Raw genomic sequence first — 22565 nt, 5'->3', positions numbered from 1 at the left:
TATATATATATATATACTATATATATATTTGATATTCATATACAATTTCCGAAACATTCCTCGTTCTAATGAATACGAAACTAAATTAAAAATTTATATATTTGCTTTTATTCTCGAAAAATATAATAGCAATGACTAGGTTATGTTGACTTTGAATGAAAATTAATACAGTATTTTTCGATCCATATTACAAAACGCAGATATATTGTATAACAAACAAGAAAGAAAGTGGGAGAAGCTAAAAGTTTAAAATAAATGGCATCTACAGCTGGTTAATTATCATTCATGATAAACTTTTCAAGTTGGATTAGAGGGATTCGAAGAAATATTTTAAGTTTATCAAAACACTTGTTTTCATAGTGAACAGAATTAAAAATACGTTAGAAGAAGAAACATAATAATACTTTATTTTATGACGAAAGTCAGCTATGAAATATAATGAGTTGCTTGGTGAATATTATTAAATAAATTTTCTCACTAGAAGAAACTGTTATTTCAATAAAAATAGGAATTATTTATAGCTAAAGCATTGTTTAGAGTAAACTATAATAAGTTCAAGTATAATAAGTTTATAATGATCAAATATTCGAAAAGGTAATTTTATTTCTTATCTGAAATAAAAATCTACTTACTTTTCCAAAACTACTTCATTCTAACTTTTCTACTTCATTCAAATTTGTTTCACAAAGAACGTCTGAAGATTGGTATTCAACGCATTCCCATATTTCTGTTACATTTATTTACAAATTTAGAGGAAGGTATCAGTTTGAAAACATGCTAAGTTTCAGAATTGTGATAGGTATATTTTCGTTTTAGAAACAGGTGTACTTACTTAAAAATAGTATGCTCACATACTCCATATTTAGCAAAGCATTCTTTCCATATTTAACAAAGCTACTTTCATATTTAACAAAGCTACTTTCATATTTAACAAAGCATTAATTTCCATATATACATTTACAAGTGTACAAAGATAAACATTTTAAAGTAAACTGCATATTATAGCATTTGGCAACAGATGTCCTTATTATTTTTCAGAGGACAATTATCTTATCTCACTACTCATATGTGTTGTGTCGTTCCGACGATACAAACACTTGAACTTATCGTGAAACAAATATTTAAAGTAACTACAATTCTTAAATTATAATTAACAGGAGAAATTTTTATATATTAATATTAAATCGTGAAGTATGAGATTGGTTAAAGAAGAGACATTGTTGGTTGATATCCCACAAATGCAAGGAACTATTTCATTCAAGAACGTGTGCACGCATATTTTCTCTACAATTTTGTCTTGTATCCTGGCTGACCAGAGTCAATGAATTTCTGAAAAGCAAGTCTTATAGCACTTTTGAAATTAAATTACTTTTCTATTAAAAGTTATCCAATTTTAGAAAGAAGTGAAAGTCAGTGAAGAGCTAGGTCTAGTATGTTAGGTGGAGAAAGAAATTCCAATTCCTAAAGTTTTGCCTGCCATCTGTTCAGTGTGTGATTTGGCAATTCCAGGCAATCAGACAGAGGTTGAGAATTTTTAATTAATCTAGGTTATCTTAAAGTTTTTGCATCATTATCATACTGCGTTGTGTTTCTTGAAGATTCATCCTCGTTTAAACTGTATTTTTAAATATATCGTTGAATTAAAAATAAAGTTCTTATTTTTTAGATCCCCAAAGAAGATGCAAAGAGCATAGATGGCTTTTACGTTGGTTACAGAATGAGATCTAGCAAAGACCCATTCACTTTTAAACCGGTTCAACTCTCGAATGGAGGCTTACAACAATTTGAAATAGGTAATTTGAACCGCTATACGGAATACACTGTCGTAGTTCAAGCATACAATGGTAGAGGTGCGGGGCCACCTTCGGAGGAAGCGTATGTCAGAACACTGGAATTTGGTAAGATATTTTAAGCAATGTATAAAAATTCTAAAATTGGACATGCATCACTATATCTTAAATTATCAAAATCTTTTTTTTTTAAATTTAGTAATACCTAAATTTAAAAAATAATAAAAATTTGTTGAAATAAATATTTACTATGGCTTATCGACTTTATTTTTTCTTTTACTAATTGTAATGATATAAAAATTCCGATATCGTTCAGCGTAAGTGGTTGATTCTGTTTCTTATTTTTAAAATCCTTTAATCAGATCTTTAGGGAACATGTGTGGATATTTACTACTATGTTTGAAAAATATTGTTGAGAGTTTCTTTGATATATTTTTTTTCGCAAGACATTAAAATAAGCTTTATTCTCTTAAATATATTGCATACACTTTTATCTAGTTATAAAGCTTGAACTCAGCAATTAAACTGTTTCAAATTGTTAACGATTTAAGAAAAATAATTTTTTAATATTTAAAAACAGTAAAATTAGCTATATATTTTTGAGAATTTGACTAAATCGCACTTCGTAGAACTTTGAAGTTAGCTACTGAATCTTTTAATGACTATAATATGCACCTTGGAAAATAGTTTAAATTTGATTTTACAGGGGAGATGATTTGTCGGAACATCGACAAATATCAGTATTACATAATTTATTTTTTCAAAAAAAAGTAAAAAATTCGAACGGAAATTGATAAATCATGAGTATTGATTCAAGTTATAGAATGTTCATATTGCAACTTTTAATAAATTTAATTAAAATACACAATACTATTTTTAATAATATTTGTTTAAATTATTCGGAATGCTGTTTCCAGATCCTCCGAATGCACCAATAATGCGGACATATTTTGCAACGTCAAAAACTTTGAAGTTGTCATGGGAGTCTAGAATTTCTTCGAATTCACCCACTTCTGGTAAGTAGAAATTAAATGATGTAACAAAAAATTTAATGAAATATAAATACGTACTATTAAACTTTCCAAGCTTTAACTCTATATTGTATACTGCTATGGATGAGCCAGCGAGCTTCCCCTCTTTGACAAAAATAATGTAACTTTTCCTTTGAGTAATGAATTACCGACTATTTGAGAATCAGGAATGGAAGAGATAGTGCAAAATTTTTTGCTTATACAAAAGAACGTTAATATATTCGAATACGAACTTTGAATGAGTAGTTTATTGTAACAGACTGCCTAAAGTTACTTTTAACCTTCCGAAAATCACGTTTTTCTTTTAAAAAGAAAACAACTTAAAAACTCAGTACGGAAATTTAAAAAAATCAAACATTCTAGGATGACACTGGGATAATTGTTTTAGTTAACTCTTGCAGAAGATTTTTAAACTAGTTCAGATGCTTTGGTTTCGCTCATTTTAAATATGTTACCGATTACTCTACTCTCAAGATACAGTTTTTTAACAACATTTTTAGTTTATTTTTTGTCGAAATGTAGAAATTTCAAAGCATTAGATATGCTTAAGAGGAGAACACATAAATGCTGAAGCAAACTTCTAGAGTATTTAAGTCACATCATCAGAATTAAATTGCATGGGAATCAATAAGCGGAAATGCTTTAATCTACCACTAGAGACACTCCTGTTTCATAAACTCTTTCTTATTGTGGTTCTGAACCTATATTTTTTTCAAACTTTGCATTTTACGGGGGGGAAAATAAGGCATGAGAAGCAAACACTGAGTGAATCAAGCAAGAGTTGAGCCTAGTAGATTCATAACAAATGTGAAAAGCAAGCATAAAAAGAAAGTAATTGATAGTTAAAATTTATTTATAAATAAATACATAAATTAGACAAAACATGATAGTTGGAAAAAATCGCACATGATTTAATTTTGTTTTATACATAAATAATTGAAATCTTGTTAATTAAGAAGGTGAATAGATCTTGAAATCGTTAACTGTGAAAACTATACGAAATTATGAATTACTGTATCAACTTTATTATATTTTAATTTATTTGCCATGTTTACATTTATTTATAGGTTATATACTACATCATAAAATGGAAAACACAAAGTGGCAAGAAACACACCTCTCTGGGGATAAATCGACGCACACACTTCACGATTTGCAATGCGGAACAACTTATTCTTTTTACCTCGTTGCTTTCAATAGCGTTGGGAAAGGAAACGCCAGTGAAATCATGACAGCTAAAACTGATGGTGGACGTAAGTATATTTAAATAAGATGATGTAAATTAATCAGCTTATAATATCATATTATGTAAATGGCTATGCTTACATTATTCACTAAAGTTTGCTATGATTATTCTTCGTACGTACCAGTTTATTCCCGTAATCAACTATGCACTTATTTTAAAGTAACATGCTAGAGTTAAAATACAAGAATTCAAAAACCTTCAGAATTCGACGTTTTAATTCCCTTTACACGTTTATGAAATATACAGAAAAGAATACTAAACTTTTAAAAAAATGATTGAATAAATTCAATTTCTCCATTAATTAAGCTTTTTAGTACACATTTCTTTTCAAATTTTATTTAGTACATATCACCTAAATTAATTTAGCATTACAGGCTTCAATAATAGTATGGCTATTTACCGAACTTCTAAATGAAACAATTGCATTTATTCATTTCATTTTATCTTAACGTAGGGTATTTTTTTTAATTCAAATTAGAACATAATACTAAACTTTAACAAGCATCATTAGCTTGAAACATCATTACCAGTATGGCGATTTTTTTTTCCTTTCCCCTAAGTAATTTTGTACTATCCCTCCATCAGATTTACTTTTCAGTACGTAACTTAATTTTTTTAAAATTTCAAAAACTATTGATTTTAAATTACTTATTCTTGGCAAAATTTGTTACAAGAAAACAAGATAAAATTTTTAAAAAATACGTTGTTTCATATTATTTGAAAAATACTAATTCAGTTACGTAGTCCACCTATGCTACCACCCTCATAGAGTTGATCTGACATAACAAATAGTAAGGAATTAAGTATCTAAGAAAAAGTAATAGGTTAATTTGATTATTGAGAGCTATAAACGAACATTCTTTACGGACGTAACTTTTAAAACCTTATGTAGTTTCATTGATATCAATGGCGCAGGTGCTAAACCAATGAAAAAATTCAATTTTTTAAAGATATCTTCTGAATGGTCTAATTGAAAAGTTTGTGTGATTCTTAGGATCGGGGACTAAATAACCCCTTTCACTAGCTTTCAGGACTCTAGTTCAAACGATTCTGGAGCTATGACACACACACACACACAAACAATCAGACTCTTCATTCTACTATTATGAAAGATTTAAACTATTTATAGCAGAGAAATGCTATTTTTAGTTGTAGCTGTAGCATAAATTTAGTACATCAAGCAAAAATGTACTAACTGTGTGACTTTATAGCATAAAACTTATTTCTGCGGATTTCATATCCCTCGAATCTACCCTTGCACTAATTAATTAGCTTATTTGAGGTAATCTTCTTGAATAATTAAGATTGAGTCCTAAAACGTGAAGATCCGATCATTGTAATCAATTGCTATTCTAGGTGTTCCTATTTAATTGTACGTATTGTACTGTAACGAATCAGGCTGCACTAATTAAACAGTTTTTCATAAAAGCTCATTTATTTGACAAAACTACCACACAGAAATAAATTGAAATACCCGTAACGAGTTAATATAAATCTTAAATGCAAACAAAAATTATTCTCAATAAAAACCAACTCTCCGCCGTTACAAAAAATATATCTTTCTTTTTATTTTTTTCTTGATCTCGTTGGTTGATCTCGTTGTAGTGTTTTCCATTTCATGCTTGTGTTAATTAGATATTTTTGAGATATTTTTAAGACTTTAGTACTTATGACTAGTCCAGGCTATTATAAATTTTAATTGTTATAATACTCCCACTTATTGCCAACATTAATTTCGTACTATGTGAGTTAATTTTGCCTAGTTACTTAATATAAATTAACAATAAAAATTTAAAATAATAAAACTAAACACTTTGAGGAGTCTGATTTATATTGATTGCATAAAACTCAATTGAAGTTTACCCTTGCCTGAATTTATTTTTAAAATTAAAATCATGAACTTTAATACGATATCCTTTATTTTTGGATAGGGAATGTCATTATTTTTAAGTCCCATAGTTATTACGAACTTTTCTTATATTTTTGCATCAAATCACATAATGCATTGTTTTCTAAACTGTGTGATTAAGAATTTATTATGTTTCAAAATAGGAAATATTCCTCGGGGAAAAGAGTAAAAAAAGAAGAATAAAAATCAATAGCTAATTTATATACATTTCAAAACATTATCTGCTTCTAAATCACTTCTAAAATCTCGTAATGCTCTTTTTTCTTGAAGGCGATTAACTTTTCCTAAACGTAGAACCCCATTTGTGGCATTTAGTTGAATCCTAAAATTCATTTTTCTAACATGTACTTATCTTCTTCGAAATAAAAAATGAGAAGCTTTATTTCCAAATATCCTAACGACTGAATAAGCTTTGAAGAGATTTGTTCCACAAACCTGAATTGAATGAAAATCTTCTGAGACAATATCACGTGACGTATTTCTTATTACTTCAACGCGAAATAAGGACACATTGGGACGAAAAAGAGGATAAAATTTCCTCTTCGATACAAGAATGGAAACGAAACAATTTTATTCGTTCCTGCTTTGGGGATTTTATCGAAGATTTACACCAATTCTAAAGAAAAGAACAAAATGGAAAAGCATTAAAGACTAAAGTGGCTGTGCAGTGGGTTTTATTTATAAATAAAAATGGAAGCTTTAAAACGAATTTCGCCAATATGCTCATGCATCTGTAAAAAAATGTAAAAAAAAATTAAATTCCTTATTATAAAAATATACAAGAATTTCTAAATATTACATTAATCTTGTGTGTATACTATTCCTCGTGTTTACTATTTCTTGGCAGGAATAGTTTTGCAATTCAGTTTGAGTGATTTCTTTTACATATTTACTGCTTATAAATCTTGCAACTGTAACTTGTAACTTATAAATCTTGTGCCTAACTACAAATTTAAGAAGAAATTCTTAATGCGTCAAAAGAGCTTTAACAAATATTCGTCTAAAAAACCTCTTTTCTAATTTATATTTTATGCATATATATATATATATATATATATACATCGTTATNAATTTATAACGTTTTTTTCCCTCAATTTCTATACTCTATTAAGTTATTCTTATCTAATATTATATATATATATATATATATTGGAATATTTTTACAAAAAAAATTGAAATGACTGATTAGTTCAATAATTTTGAAAAATATCAGTAATTTTCAATTTTTGACATGGCATTTTTAAAGTCGAACATTTACGGAAGATTTTAACCATTTTAAAGTTGATATTAAGGGTGGAATTAAAAAGGCATTGAACATCTTCCGTATACTTTTTATGCTGTGAAAATCATAATGTTCTTATATGAAATTAAAACAGTTAATATTCAATGCTGCAGTCAAATTTATTTTGTTCTACGGCAGTGAAACTAATTAATAAAAGAGCATGAAAACAAAATAGATGCCTTCCAAACAAAACACTTAAGAAAAATAGTGAAAATTTACTGGCTTAACAAAAAAAGCAGCATAGATCTAAATCTTAAATCATTACCTCTGTACTTACTTAGATCTGTACTTAAATTCAGAAGAACCAGTAATAATAGTTTGCACTTTTGATAAAATTGATATTGTACGAATAATGAAGAAAAATTCTACATATTCTCTAGGTGTAGTTTATAAGATAAATTGATGTGAACAATATTCATGATAGATGGACATTTTTGCAAACATATTTCAAGATTTTTTAATTCTTTTGGCTCATCAAATTTCATTTTCTTGTTGACTTTATGATAGGGAAGGGCTTTAATTTTTATCTTTTATTTTTATTTTCATTTGTTCCCAGTTATTGCTTTTTCGCTTCATTAGCTCTAACATATTTTTTAAAAGCGCAATTCCGAAGATGTAGCATGGAATAACAGGATCAAAAATATTTTTATCCATGTTCTTAATCACTTCTTAAATTATCTGATTCGTCACGCTCTGACTGAATCAGAAAAAAGTTTCTAAGGAGGCTCCTTGTACCGTTATGTGTTTCTAAGAAGTGCTTAGGGCATCTTTTTAAGAGCATGTATCTTGAAAATATTGTCATTCACTATAACCAAAAAGAAAAAAAAACATCAATAGCTGAAATCTATCAAGTATCATAGTTCAGAACTTAATGAAAAAACACTTAGTTAAATTTCAACTCTATGATTGTCAAATAATATAGGAAAAAGTATAATGCCCTCCTTAAATTCCTCAGAAAGAATCCTTATTAGGAAGTATTTCCTTTTTATTGTAAGAATTTGAACAAAAGAGAAATATACCGATAAGAAAAGAATGCATACTTTACATTCCATTCCATACAGAGAAAAAAAATATGATCAGTACTACCTAAATATGGGGAAATTTACCATGTTACTGGCTCTATGGAAATACAAAAAAATTGGTAATGATTTTGGTAAAATTAGCTGAAGCGTATATTTTAAGATGTGATAAAATGTAGAAAATGGGAAAAAATTTGATAATTTCATTATAATAAATTAGAGTACATACAAAGATACAAAGTATTGAAACGATTTATTTCTTTAAATTTACTTTTCAGGTTTGTATTTATTTTATTAATTTGTGGTAATAGGAACTGTGATTTTGAAAGCCCTAATTTTCTGTAAACCATTCCCAAATGAATGGTTTAATAATTGATTTTATTAATGATTCAATTCAAATCAAATTACCAACTGAATGACTCAAATTCTTTCTATTTTTGTTTTATTAACGAGAATTATAGTTTTCTTTACCAGAAATGCCATTACATAGCGATTACATCTACAGCTGTGAATCTGTTATTTGCCTCCTGCAAATTCAATCAAAGTTGAACCACGATATTTTCATTCCTCTTTTCAATTTTAGCATTATTTTTTCATAAATAACTGTTATAACAGCAAGTGAATAAAAATTCTTCAAGAACTCCAAAAACTTTAATGTGCCACAAATGGAATACAAATTGAATAAGTAAAAGCAGTTGAAAATTTTAAAATAAATATTTGAATGCATGCCTAACAAACGAATGCACTATACTTTAAAACATCTGTAAATATGGAAGTTACCTTACAAAATTTGGATTTCTGGCAAATTGTATTGAAAGTTTGAGAAAAAATACAGATTACATCAAATTTCAGGAATTTGTAAAAAATATGAAGAAACGGATCCAATCTAAAATACAAAAAAAATCATTATGTAAATTTTTACATCACTTAAAAATATTATTTGGACTGAAATAACTCCCTAAATTCTAACTCAAAATCCGCGCTACATTATTAGAACATTGGTAGGTAAAAGGTTAAATTTTGGAATAGACTAAAATTTGCGTTTTCTTACGTTGAAAAACTTCTCAAGACGACTATATTTGCAATCAGACAATTTGTTTACGTCGACCTTTATTATTAAATACTTAAATCTCCTTACATAACTGACCTTTTTTTGATAGGAATCAATGCCACTGTATAACTTCAGCAAATGAATTGTTCCATGATTTACTGACTTATCGATTTGCTGACAAATTTATGATAAAAGAATAGCATTTTCTTATTAAAATAATAGAATATGAAAGAGTTTTTGAAGATAAATTTAATAAATAGATTAATACATTTCATAAAGTTCAAACACCGTATATCATCATATTTGAACATAATGAAGACATTTACTATATAGTTTCCGTATATTAAATTAAAGTCAATTTATTTTTGTGTATATATCTGTATCTATCCATCTCTATTTATTTATCTATTTCTCTATTCGTTTATATTACGAAAAACTTATGAATTTCTGACAGCAAAGTTGCCATCCATTTGCTTATGAAAAAACAAGTAGACAACAGAAAATATCTGCACGTAACACGTATTATCCTTTAGTCAGGGTATGGCAGATACACTTGTCCTGAGGATAGATGCATAACCTCTATTTAGCATAGTAAAACAGATATCAATAAAAACTTAACCATTGCATTTTTTTTGCGAGAATTTTTTCTGAGACATCAAAACCTATCAAGTTTGAAAAATAGTAGAATTAGAATAAATAGAATCTTCATCCATCATTAAGTTCAAACTTATTCGAAGTGGGATTTGAACTTATTATAAGGCCCAAATCCTTGACCATCATACAAGCCGGCCTAAACCTGATGAAATGTATCAAATTATTTGTTGTCATTTTGTTACCAAGGTTTTTCATATTCATAAGTGAAAAAAATTTTTTGACCAAACCGTTACAATCTGGATCTATAGTAACATATTTAATTTTTTAACTGAAAAAATCTGTTTCAACAGATTTCGATGTAGTTCAACAATGTATTTCTGTAGATTTAGAGAGCAGCAGTTTTTTGTAAAAAAAAGTTCAGAACTATTATGTTTTTTACCTGTATTCTTCTACAGTGTACCTTGAAAATAAATATTTTTAGTTAGATAAATTTAAACATTTCTACTACACCAGTGATATTATGTTAAGTTTAAATTAAATTATATATTTTGATACAACTTTTGAATTTATTTTCTAAGTGGATAAAATGAAATTTTTATTTAACTTATTAATAATATAGCTATATTTTTTTTCACTTTTTCACTTGAATAATATTTATTAAATTATTTCGAAAAATTGAAAAATTATTATTATATTGAAAATTTTCGTTAATCTTGTAAGTGACAATATAACTTCTATTTTTCTTTCATAGCACCACGAGCTCCAGATAAACGGTTATTACTTTCTGCCAATTCATCTGCTGTGAATGTAAACTTAAACAGCTGGCACAATGGAGGATGTCCAATTAATTTTTTCATCATACAATACAGGCCTAATGGACAACAAGAATGGACATTAGTCAGCAATAATGTAATACCAGAGCAAAATAACATCACAATTACGGATTTGAGTCCTGGCTCGTGGTACTCGATGCTTATGACTGCGAAAAATGATGCCGGTTCAACAGATGCGGAATATATTTTTGCTACTCTTACTCTTTCTGGAGGTATTCCTGCATGTTTCTATCATTACGAAGGATATTAATGTAACAATACCCTCTTATTAACTAAAAATTTTCAGTATCATTGGTAATCGTGCATAACAATACACTTTAAAAACAAAAACTGTTAAATTTATAGGACACCGCTGTCAGCTGGTTTACGAGCATAAAACCGCTTATTCTACAGAAAAATACTGTTATTTAGAAATAAGTGTCTGTTTTTTATTAAGCAGGATAGAACTGTTACTTTAACTCACATACTCTGTTATTTTAACAAAAAGAAACTGTTATTTAATTAAAAAAAATTCTATAAAATAAATCGAGCCGAGAGCAGCATTCGTACGAGAAGACGATGATGCCTTTCGAATCCGGTTAATCTAAATAGGAGGCGAGCATGCTGTCCTCTGAACCACACTACCGCAGCTCTACTGTCTCCGTATGAATTTAAATCCGAAACGGTTTCTATCCCTAAAATCTTATTTACTGAAACAATAATAAATGTTTAAAACTATAATTTACCATCCGTACAAAAATGTCCGGCAACTTAACGTACAAAAAATGCCACTGAAAAAGGTATAATAATCAGGTAGAGTGTCATTCTTAGGATAAAAGCAAATCGCAATTTAATATAATTCTCAGAACCATAAATTAATTGCTGGAAATTAAGAGCAAGTTTAGAAAATAATCATAAAATTGTTTTAAAAAATGTAGTTTTCATAAGGTAAACGCAATTGCACGGCAAAAACTGGAATTTAAACTCATGGTTTTAATCCGTTTATTACTAGCTTAGGAGACAGAGAAAAATGGTTTTGTCAGAAAAGCGGCTTTAAACCTTCAAATATACAGATAATGTCAATAAAAAGAACGGGAATTTTTTACAGTGCGAGAAAGATGCTTAAATCAGTAAAAATCTATTTTTCTTAAAACAGATTTATTTTCTCAGAAAAATGCTTTCTTTTGTAGAATTTACAGTTAACTTTTTAGTAAAACTTTCATTATAAATTGTATCGCTATTTTGTTTTAAGTTTAATTTTGAAGTTGTTTTAAGTTTGATTCAGAAGTTTTGAGACAATTTTACTCATACTAGTTTATTTTCAAAAAACTTAATTTTATTACTTATGGAAATAAAAATATTTTAGTTTTTAATTGAAATATTCTGAATATTAAAAGACAATAATTCGAACATTTGTTTTCAGTGTATCCTCCAAGACCATCAAAGATAAGTGACATAAGTGGATCGTTTTATCGTCATTTAACGATTACGGTCCCAGTGGTAAGTTCTATAATAGTTTTGGTGGTAGTATTTTGTGCAGTATGTTTTATCAACAAGCATAGGTCATCAGGAAATGTACAAAGAACGCCTAATGGTAAGTAACAAGTATTAGAATGAACTCCTAAAACAATTTCTAAAAAAGCTATGTATATATATAATATCTCCTTCTTTTTCAAATTTGTTCAATAGCTGAGATTGAGTGCCGAGATCCAGTAAAAGGGGAAAATGTACCACTTTCTGTTACATATGATGGGACTCATGATCCAGCATATTTGCCAACACCTTACGCTACAAGCAGAGTTGCAGGTTACGGAAGGGAACACTGTATTTTACAGGGAGCTGCAGATGAACAGATTGTTGGAACATTTGGAAGCACAAGAAGTGGATTCACCTACAGTGTACCGCAACAAGCGCGACAAGTAAGCTGCTATTAAATTTTGTATTAAAAATTTATTAGTTACACTAGTTTAGTTATAAATAATGACAATTAAATTGTTTGCATATCTGAAGCACAAACTATAAATTATAAAAACAATAGTTTTTTAATGATGCAATGTACGAATATATGTACATACTTGAGTCGAGATCAGATGTTACATTAGCTTTCAAGTTATTTTTAAATAGATTTTTCATGCTATATATATTAAAAATATATATATATATATATATAGATACATCTTCANTATATATTTTAAGTAGTAAAAATTCTTTTTTTTAAAATATATAGCTGTTCGTTAATCATACATTATCTCGATTAAAAAGAAGATTATAGATTAAAAAAACATTTTTTATTTCTCAACAGTTTGATGTCTAACAAAGTTAATCAAGAATTTTTTTCTTAAAAATATATACTTTGATTATAATTAATCCAGAGATAATTTAGAAAAATCAAAAGTAAGCATTACAAATTTATGAAATGATGACATTTGTGAAAATATTTAGGATAAATATTAATTTGAAACATCAAATATATAAAAGTGTGAAACATTATTTGAATTTAAAGCTTCTATTTAAAAATACAGTTTGTTCGAGTCTAATTAGAATTAAGTTTCTTACTAGCATCTTTAAATATAAATTTTTCAAGAGAAAGTAATCGATTTTTACTTGAACTAATTCAAAAATATCTTATTTATTTCAGGTAGAAAAGAGTGAATGCATTTATGAATCACCTGTGATATATTTTTCTGGTTACAGACATATAGGTAATTTTTATTTACAACTTCACGAAATTCAACTTTTTTAAATAAAGCATTGTGTTACCAAATATTAAAAGAGAATAATTTTTAATGGAATGCTTAAAGTGCATTTTTTTGCATAACCTAACTGTTTTTAATAATATTTACTAACTACATTTTAGCTTTCTTCAAATAATATATTTCTGTATGTTAAAAAGCTAAAATATAATAATTAATTAAAAATCAAAATTAAAATCTGGCTTTTAAATTTTTATTTTGAAAGCTTGTTTGTTTGAAGTATCTTGAAAAGAAAGACTTTTTCCAAAATACTCAGTAAAACCAGTATTTTTACTACATAATATACATAATAACAAATGCGATACGATTTTGAAAACAGTTTTTTTATTGTAAAATAACTTATGAAGATTGATTATAAATTATTGATTATAAGATTATTAATTTAATGCATTTTAACGAAATTTGTTGTCAAGCGATAGCTCTTGTATTTTGCAAAATACTTAAGTTAAACATTTAGATTTAATTAAAAATTTTATTTTTCTCTTTAATTCCCATAGTAATTGTTTATATTGTTTTTAAGTATAGAAATTAGAACTCGTTCAGATCACCCTATATATGAAGTACCCGATATAAGCAGAAGAAAAATGCACAGCAGTTCCAGATCCTGGCGAGAATCAGGAGATGGGTAAGAGTGAATAATTATAGGGCATGAATTTCGTAATATCTCACAGTAATGAACTCTATGAATAATGAATGTGTATTGAATTCTATTTGCTCCATGAATATGTAATGGATTCGATTTACAATATGAATTTTTGAGCTTTATTTTAATTTTTCTTTTCATCCTTCGTAAAACGCAATAAATGGTGACAGTCTTATCAAATAGATTTGACTGAACTGAGGTATTTAGGAAAGATGTTTCAATTAAGGGATATTATGAAAGCATTGATTAAATAGTGGACGGAACTCAACTAAAAAAAATTTTTAATAGTTTTTGAAACAAAATCTTATGTAGAAATTGTAGTGCTGTTGGACTGACGAACCTGTAACTTCTGCAGAGTTGAAGAGTTTTTATAAGAGCTGCCGGTTAGATTATAAAAAATAAATAACTTTCACATTAAATGTATCTTCTCTTAAAGTTATCGGTATTTAAGCTGCATTTTCAAGAAGTGTTATCTGCATTTTTTAAAGCTGCTGGATAGCATGACCGAAAACATTTAAAAAAATTTCTAAATTTTTATTTTAAAGTTTAAGAGCAGGATCCTCGTAAATATTTTTTTATTAGTAGCTCTCAATCAATGTAGTGTTTTATTAGGAACACATTTTTTGAAAATTTAGAAATATATTAAAGAATTTAATTTCTTTGCTGTAATATATTTCATTAAATTAGACTTAACATGAGCAAAAATAATAATATCTTAAAAACATTATAGATTTCTAATCTTACATATCAGTCACGTTCATTTTTATTGCTATAAATTACCTTAACTTTTATGACTTGTGTATAATTTAATTCATTTATATTGAAAATTGTGAAAACTTTCTGGCAGCTAAAAACGCTAATAGTGTTCCAGGTTTTAAATACAATACAATTCAGTTTTATTAACGGGTAAATTGCTAGTAACAATATTTTTTATTAATTTGAATCTTGCTCAAAATTCCAAGAAGTCAATTATTTTTTCTTTTATCTCAAGTAAATGAGTTAAATACATATTTGTGAAACTTAAATTAAACTAACTTAATGAAAGATTTTAAATTTATGACTTTTATATTTCTTTTTCAAGAATATTTTGTTGTAAAAAATATTCTAAATTTTTACTGCAATGTAAAAATTTCTGATTAATTTAAAAATTAAGATTGAATTTCTGACATCACATGGTGAAAATAATATTTACTCATTCTTTTTTAATTCTACAGTTATGGTAAAGAAGAAATTGCTTTAATTTTTCATTGTTTGTTGTATTTTTAACAGTAAAGTAACTTTTCAAAGATCTCGAATAATAGTAATATAATTGTTTTTCTTTAATTAATTAAAGAAAAACTGAAAATATTGTATTTGAATCCATGGCATAAGAGCAGAGTTGATTTAAGACTTTAGTAAAATGACCAATCAACTTAGGAAAATATTATTCACCTAAAATTAGTAAATAGATATTCTTTGTTAGATAACTTTTCAATTTCATAACAACTAGTCTTTAGTGATTTACCCACTTCTGTTAAAAGTTCTTGTCAATTTAAGCTGGGAATCTGTAGGATATATGCGATAAATACCCTGCGCGAGAGCTCACGTATGTTTTTACAGTAAATATATCAATTATATTTTTTAAACTAATCACATTTTGTTCCATAAATGATACATTAACAAATTGATTAGTGAAACACAAGTTTTAAATTGTACGTTATAAAAGTTTCATTTTACGAAAATGGTCTTTTACTTTTTTCAATAATCCTCCAACGCTGACTTAACCTGCTAATCGCCATTAAGCAAATACATTTAAATAAAATGTTTGTTTCTGATCTTTCTTTAGAGATTCTAGTACAGGATCAGAAAATGAAGATCTTTTGTATACTCACCGCAATCCTGATGAAAGAATTATTCAAGAAGCAAGAGAGTCCGAAACTGAATGTGATAGGTTATGTGAGTATTTTTAATGCATTTCATGTTTTGATGTTTTCCAAACATGACGAAATGAGCATTAAGAATATTGTTAGCATTTAATGTGTTCCATCTTGCGCTTTTCACAAATGTGTTAGACAGGAGAAAATGGAAATAAAAAATTTTATTTTTACAGCAAATGTAAAAGATAATTTTTTCCACGTGCCCAGTTTGTGTTATTAAAATTAATTTAATTTATTCTAGTCTAGAATTATGTTAGTCGTAACTAAAGTAAATTCAAAAAAAGATTTCAAATTTTCTAAAAATATCTACTATACTTCCATAGTTGAATGATTCTTTGAATAATCACGACTGATTTTGCATATAAATTTATACTGGGCTGCTCAGAGTCACGCACACAGCAATAATTATCTTCCATTATATAAACAAAATCATGGAAAACTACACTATGGTATATATTAAATTTATATTGAAATTCATATTAAATGAGTACTGGAAAAGAAGTATAAAGCCACTGAAAAAAGTGAGCAAACGTACGAAGAAAGGACTTAGTTTTATTTTATAATATAGAATCAGATTATGACATAATAAAATCAAAATGAAGATGGTAGCAAAATACAATACACATTTATGTAGTATATATTTATATACAACATATATGTATATTGTTTTATATTTTTATTTCATTTATATTTTTTAACTTGATGTGTCATAATTAAATTTCAACAAAAAGTAAATTGGTAAAAAAATATTAAGTCGGTACAATTATTAAATCATTAATCAATGAGATCCTTTGTTTACGATTACATTTGTCAATCTCGCTTTCATAGACCCTGATAGAGTTTGTAAAACGCTGGTATTAATAGTATTTCAAGGCATCTTGATTGTATAAATTAAACCCGACTTGCTCATGAATTGTCGGCCAGATCTGTAAGCGTTTTTTACTAAAATGTCCTTAATGTTTTATACCGGTTTCAGATATAGGCAACGAGAGGGCCACTCGAGGGACTTAAAAGCATTTGCTTTCTTCCAGGACTTAGTTAAATAGGAAGTATGAACTGCCTCATTGCTTGTAGGGTGGTCCAGTTATAAGAAGAGCAACAGTAAATAAATGATTTCCGAGTATATCTTGATACCAAATTGAATTCCTTTTAGTTAGTATAATTTTATTCGTAGTTGTACCACAAACTGCAGAAAAAGTTATTCAAACTATAGCAGACCCTCAACCAAATTAAAGTTTGGACAATGAGAGTGGTTTAGTAAGTAGTACCAAAAATATCGATAGCCATCTAGTCCATTCAAATTAAACTTCATATTATCAGAAACGACTACATCACTCCAATTCGTATCTTAAGATGTTTCTTTGCACATGCTAAACGAGCATCTTTGTATCATCTAGTAAACGGAGGTTTTCCCTTATTATTTTTAAATTGAAAGTTCGGATTGCTACTTAAATAATTTTTAACATTGCCGTTACTCCACTGTTCACTTTTATTTTGTGAAGAGGATATCTTAGTCCGACAAGAAACTTCCAAATTCGTCTTACTTGCCTTCATAATTTATTCCAATACAATGTTTCCTGCCATAGCTTTCAGGATTCCTCAGGTAAGTATCCGCTGCAAACTTGAACCTTCATATTTTTTTGCAATTTGAGAACCAATCCAGCCCATTTGCTTAAAAGCTGAAACTCTACCTCATTCATCTTCCGTCATTCGTCTTCCGTTCCCCATTGCATTGTATTGCGCGTGCAAACTACCAAAATCTGCTTTTATACAATTAGGATTTGCTTCTTGTACCACTTTCTTGTATTTTTAAGGCAATGACGTAATTAGTATGGACTTTATACTTTTTTCCAAGTTGTTTTTCAATAAATATTTCAATTTTGAACTTATTTAAATGGGATGTGAAATAAAAATAAAATTTTCAGGGAAATCAATTATTTTTAAAGACGAATGCATTGTTTTCAGGATGAGTTTTAGCAAATTAATAACTTTACATGCTGGTTTGAACTGAAAAGAATTATGTTTTTCTTACGAAGCACATTTTAGCTTCAGCCGCCAAAACATCAAGTCATTAAAATCATGAGATGAAAAAAAAATAGAATTAAAAATTATTAAGCATAATTCATATGAATGAACAAATATTAATGAGATCTGTGAACTTTTGCGCGATATAATGAAGAATTGAGTTTTATAAAGCTGATTACGTTTCAACTTAAGAAATGTGTAAATTATGTATAATATTTTTTTTACTTTAATTACTTGCTTTGAATTTGTAAAATATTGAATTATTGAGACATTTTTCTCAAATAGACCACAGAAACGATTTTTTTTCATGTGCATTTTGAAATACATTTTGGGGTAAGTATATAATGATAGCCATAAACTTTTTAAATCGAAATAAAAGCACTAAAAATAGAGATGCAAGTAAATTTGTGCATATTTCAATCTCTCATATGTGTACTCAACAGATTTGTTATATTTAGAAAAGCATATGAAAAAAAAGTTCGAAATTAAAGTAAAAAGCCATCATTTTTCCTTAATGATGAGGTGAAACATCTAAATAATACAGTAAAAGAAAAGTTAAGATAAAATACAGAAAATGAATCATTTCATAAAGTTAAGCATCAAAAACATACAATAAGACGTAAGGAATGAGAGTTTTGTGAAAAAAGAATCTAATAAACAAAATGTAGAGTACAGATTTTATCCATCATATCCGAAAAAAACTTTATCACATTATTGGCAAAGGTATTCAAAGTGTGTACTTATTTCATGGAGCTATTGCATGCATCTATCTACACATCTCAACCAGTCACCGGTTTTTGCAGTGGAATTGTAATTTTCTCCGCAGCTAACAAACTAATACGCATCAAATGCTGAAATTGTAGAACTGGTGAGTATAGAGGCTTTTGGCGATCTAAAGGGATCTAACGGAGAATACCTTATATCTGATGAATCGGTTCGTCATGTTTCGTCATGTTACAACATGTAGTAATAAAATATAGTCATCTCTCCTGAAGTTGATCGAATTAATTCTCAATAATATTCCTCTATGTTTTACTCAGAAACAAATATTGAACTATATAAGTGCTTTAATGTCGAATTAATAATAACTCACCCATTAAAAAACGACGTGATACTTAAATCACGAAAAATATTTAACCATTAATAAACAAAATGTAAAATAAACATTAAAATATTACATAAGTAAAATAAACAGTAAAATTTACATACTTTTCTGCTGTCACAAAAAAACTATTCGATGTCGAAATTGATAAATAAGTCAAACTATTTTCTGTGAAACTGCATATGCTGCATCCCATAAAAAAAAAATATAGAAGATATTAAAACTGGCCATAACTCCTCGATGGAATTCTAACCTAGACTTACCTTGTACAGAAATTTTATTTATTTCTAGATGTCTAAAATAGCTTTAAATTTTCTGTCCACAAGAATTTATTTCATTTTTTGTAACTACTGCAATATGGAAAAACTGTACAACATTATAATCAATAATTTTTAAACATGTTTTTAATTATTTTTTTAAGGGAAAAACTTCGAATCTTGTGAGTACGAACGTAGTAAACAATGGACAGATGAGCATGTAGTATTAGCGTGAAAAGCATCCAAATGTTTTATCCAGGAAGAAGTGTGCTATTTTTGTTGTAAAAATTTCATGTTGTCAAAGTTATATTTTTATAAATAAAATTATAAATATTTGAGTGATTTCTTTTTTCTGAGACTCTGCTACATAATTTCTTTTATTAAACTATTATTCAGTTTTACAAGCAGAGGAGAAAAAATTTAAAATAAACAAGCGAATTATTTATACACTGTTACTAATTTCTGGGAAAAAATGGTTTAATAGCAATTTATTTAATTATTATTTTAACCACATTCCAACAAAGTAGTCAACTAAGCATAAATAAAATGATATTCAAACTACTAGCTTTGAGAAGACCCGATTATTAACTACTTTCACCTAATATGTTTAAATAATCGAAATTTTATCACACCATCTTAAACTAACTCAGTTTCTTACAGTTGGGTACATTTTATAGCTGAGACACAAGAGAATTTTTCTGTGTCCTGTACTCCCCGATTTGTGACCCTGGTCAGTTAGAATACTATACTCTCATTCACACATAGATGGCAGCACCATGAAACTGCTAACCTATCTCCAATGTCCAGCTAAATTTCGTTATTTACGGTATTAAGACCATGGTTTCAGAACTGTAAAGTTAAAAAATGTTCATCACCGTAAAATTTACGGCTAATTGGATGAACAGATTGCTGCTTGTTATTTTACCATAATATTTGAATGAAAATTCTAATAGTGTATAGATAATATCATATTACAAAAATACTTAGTTTTGAACTATTTACTTAAAACTATGTAAACAAAGTCTTTCAACATATTTCTCTGTCACGAGATTGGTTCGTCCCAATATAAACATGCAGATTCCACATATATATATANCGCTCAGAAGCCAATGCGGTTAAGTCCATTTTTTGATATTTTCTGATTTTTGGAAATTTTGATGAAATAAATAATAATCTTCTTAGTTATTAAAGGATTTACTCGTTGGTTACTTTTTTCTAGGTTAGACAGCAATTTTTTTAATAGCTTCTGAATATATTATATAATAATTTCAGAAGCCATTGTGAATAAGTCCACCTTTTATCAATATTTTTTTACATAAACTTTGAAATAAAAATTAAATTCTTCTTTCATCGATATTTTTTGGTAACACTGAAAAACAAGAAATTCATAGTAACCAGGGTTGCCAGACGTAGTATTTTTAATACTACGGTAGTATTTTTTCACCAAAAAAAGGGGGTATGGTATTTTTTGTAGTATTTTTTTAAAATGTGGTATTTTTTATTTTTTTAATTTTTTTTTTCATTTCCTAAAACAAAGAAAAGTGCCACTTTAGTTTTGAAGTAAAAAACAATTTTTGAAATAATCCAACAGTTTATTTTCTATTAGTCACTGTATCTAGTGATGATTGAGAAAAATCGAAGTTCGTTTATACTAGAAGACATAAATTTCCTATCTTTTTCAACTGCCAAAAGGTATAAGTCCTAAAATTTTTAAGATGCTGTCATTATTTCAATAAATAGTTACGTTTTTATTTACACATCCTGAACATATCTTGTTTTTTTGCAGAGTTTACACCTCGAAAAAAGAATTTATACACTTTTCTAATTAAATTAATAAACCAGGAATTTTAAAAACTAATGTATCAAAAAACATTAATTTTCTCAATTGTTGTGTTTTGGACTTAACCGCATTGGCTTCTGAGCGACTCATATATATATATATGCCTTTAAAGGCTAGATAATTTAAGACACTTAGGCTGATTCAGATAAAAAGGCATTTTATTAAGTTATATTAAGTATTGAAAACATTGTTCACTGGAGTTTTGCATCTATTACATTAATGGGTTTCCATAGCAGGAACGTTTGGAATTGTCGCAGATTTATCTAGCCATGAAAAATATGAAAAAGCCCACGAATGTTTGGTTCTCTTAATAGTTAAAGGGAGGATCTGAAAGGGAGGTGGTCGCAAGGATATTCTTATCTTAATGAAACGTCATTCAATTGATAAAATTTACAAATTTTGATTCGCTAAAAGGATAGCGCCACTCTGATGATGGGTATTTTTGGGAGTATCTTAATGCGTACTTCATCTACGAATTATTGCCCATTAACTTCAGAAAATAATCTTTTATCTGGCCTCATCTGGTTTACCTTGATTTCTTATGGTTCTTTGTGAGAGACCGACTTCTATATCTTGTAATAATATGCCATTAAAGGCTAGATAATTAAAGAGACTTCGGCTTATTCAGATAAAAAGGCATTTTATTAAGTAATATTAAGTATTTTTTTATGACCGCCGTTGAACAGCCGACCCAATTTTTGGGTTCACGACTACTAATGTTCAACGCCGTAGCCTTGTAGTTTTGAACCAATCCAGAAGACAAGGAAACTCCTGGATCGGTACCCCCAGAAGTATTGATTTGTTATGAGAACATGGAGGACTTTGAGACCAGACAGATTTAGCGTGCATCAGTCACCATTTACTACACGGGGGGGGGGACCGAAACCACGAACTCTTGGACAAGGACCCGGCGCCCCACTGACCAAGCTACCCCGGCCTAGTAGCGACAATTTAATTTTACATTGATTAACTAGCAGTGATACATTACAGACTCAAGGGATGGACATCGACAATAACAGTACAATATAAAATAGCTAGTCAAGTCACAGGTATTATTTTTTTTTAATTATTACTTTTTTTTTAAAATTTATTTATTTATTTATTTTTTTTACATTTAACATAAATGGCCATCACGGGTAGCTGAAAAGTTTCGGACTCACTGTCAGTTAAATTTTTAGTTTCCCTAGCAGGAATGTTGAGAATTGGCACACATTTATCAAGCCAAGAAAAATATGAAAAAGCCTAAGAGTGTTAAATTATCTTGCCTTTAATGGCATATTATTACATATATATAA

The 22565-nt window shown here is 28.0% G+C and overlaps 1 protein-coding gene across 2 annotated transcripts in view; it reads left to right on the top strand.

The window, feature by feature from the left end:
- LOC107452964 (cell adhesion molecule Dscam1) overlaps positions 1-19766 on the top strand; it is a 100145-nt gene extending 80379 nt beyond the window's left edge. Inside the window, exons 17-26 of one of the 2 annotated variants that reach the window (XR_011637370.1) lie at positions 1667-1898; positions 2708-2806; positions 3889-4074; positions 10674-10967; positions 12158-12328; positions 12424-12653; positions 13373-13436; positions 14008-14112; positions 15956-16065; positions 19595-19766. Coding sequence is in view for 1 of the 2 variants with exons in the window: in XM_071183847.1 (XP_071039948.1) it covers positions 1667-1898; positions 2708-2806; positions 3889-4074; positions 10674-10967; positions 12158-12328; positions 12424-12653; positions 13373-13436; positions 14013-14112; positions 15956-16065; positions 19595-19665 (1557 nt within the window). In the remaining variant the exon portion in view is untranslated. The remainder of the gene's footprint in view (positions 1-1666; positions 1899-2707; positions 2807-3888; positions 4075-10673; positions 10968-12157; positions 12329-12423; positions 12654-13372; positions 13437-14007; positions 14113-15955; positions 16066-19594) is intronic. The other variant, XM_071183847.1, reaches the window with a different exon arrangement.
- The last annotated feature ends 2799 nt before the right edge of the window (positions 19767-22565 follow it).

This window comes from Parasteatoda tepidariorum, chromosome 8 (genome assembly GCF_043381705.1).
Source record: "Parasteatoda tepidariorum isolate YZ-2023 chromosome 8, CAS_Ptep_4.0, whole genome shotgun sequence".
In the NCBI taxonomy this organism is placed as follows: domain Eukaryota; kingdom Metazoa; phylum Arthropoda; class Arachnida; order Araneae; family Theridiidae; genus Parasteatoda; species Parasteatoda tepidariorum.
The sequence above is the reverse complement of the archived record's forward strand: the minus strand, read 5'-3'. Positions and strand labels throughout refer to the sequence as shown.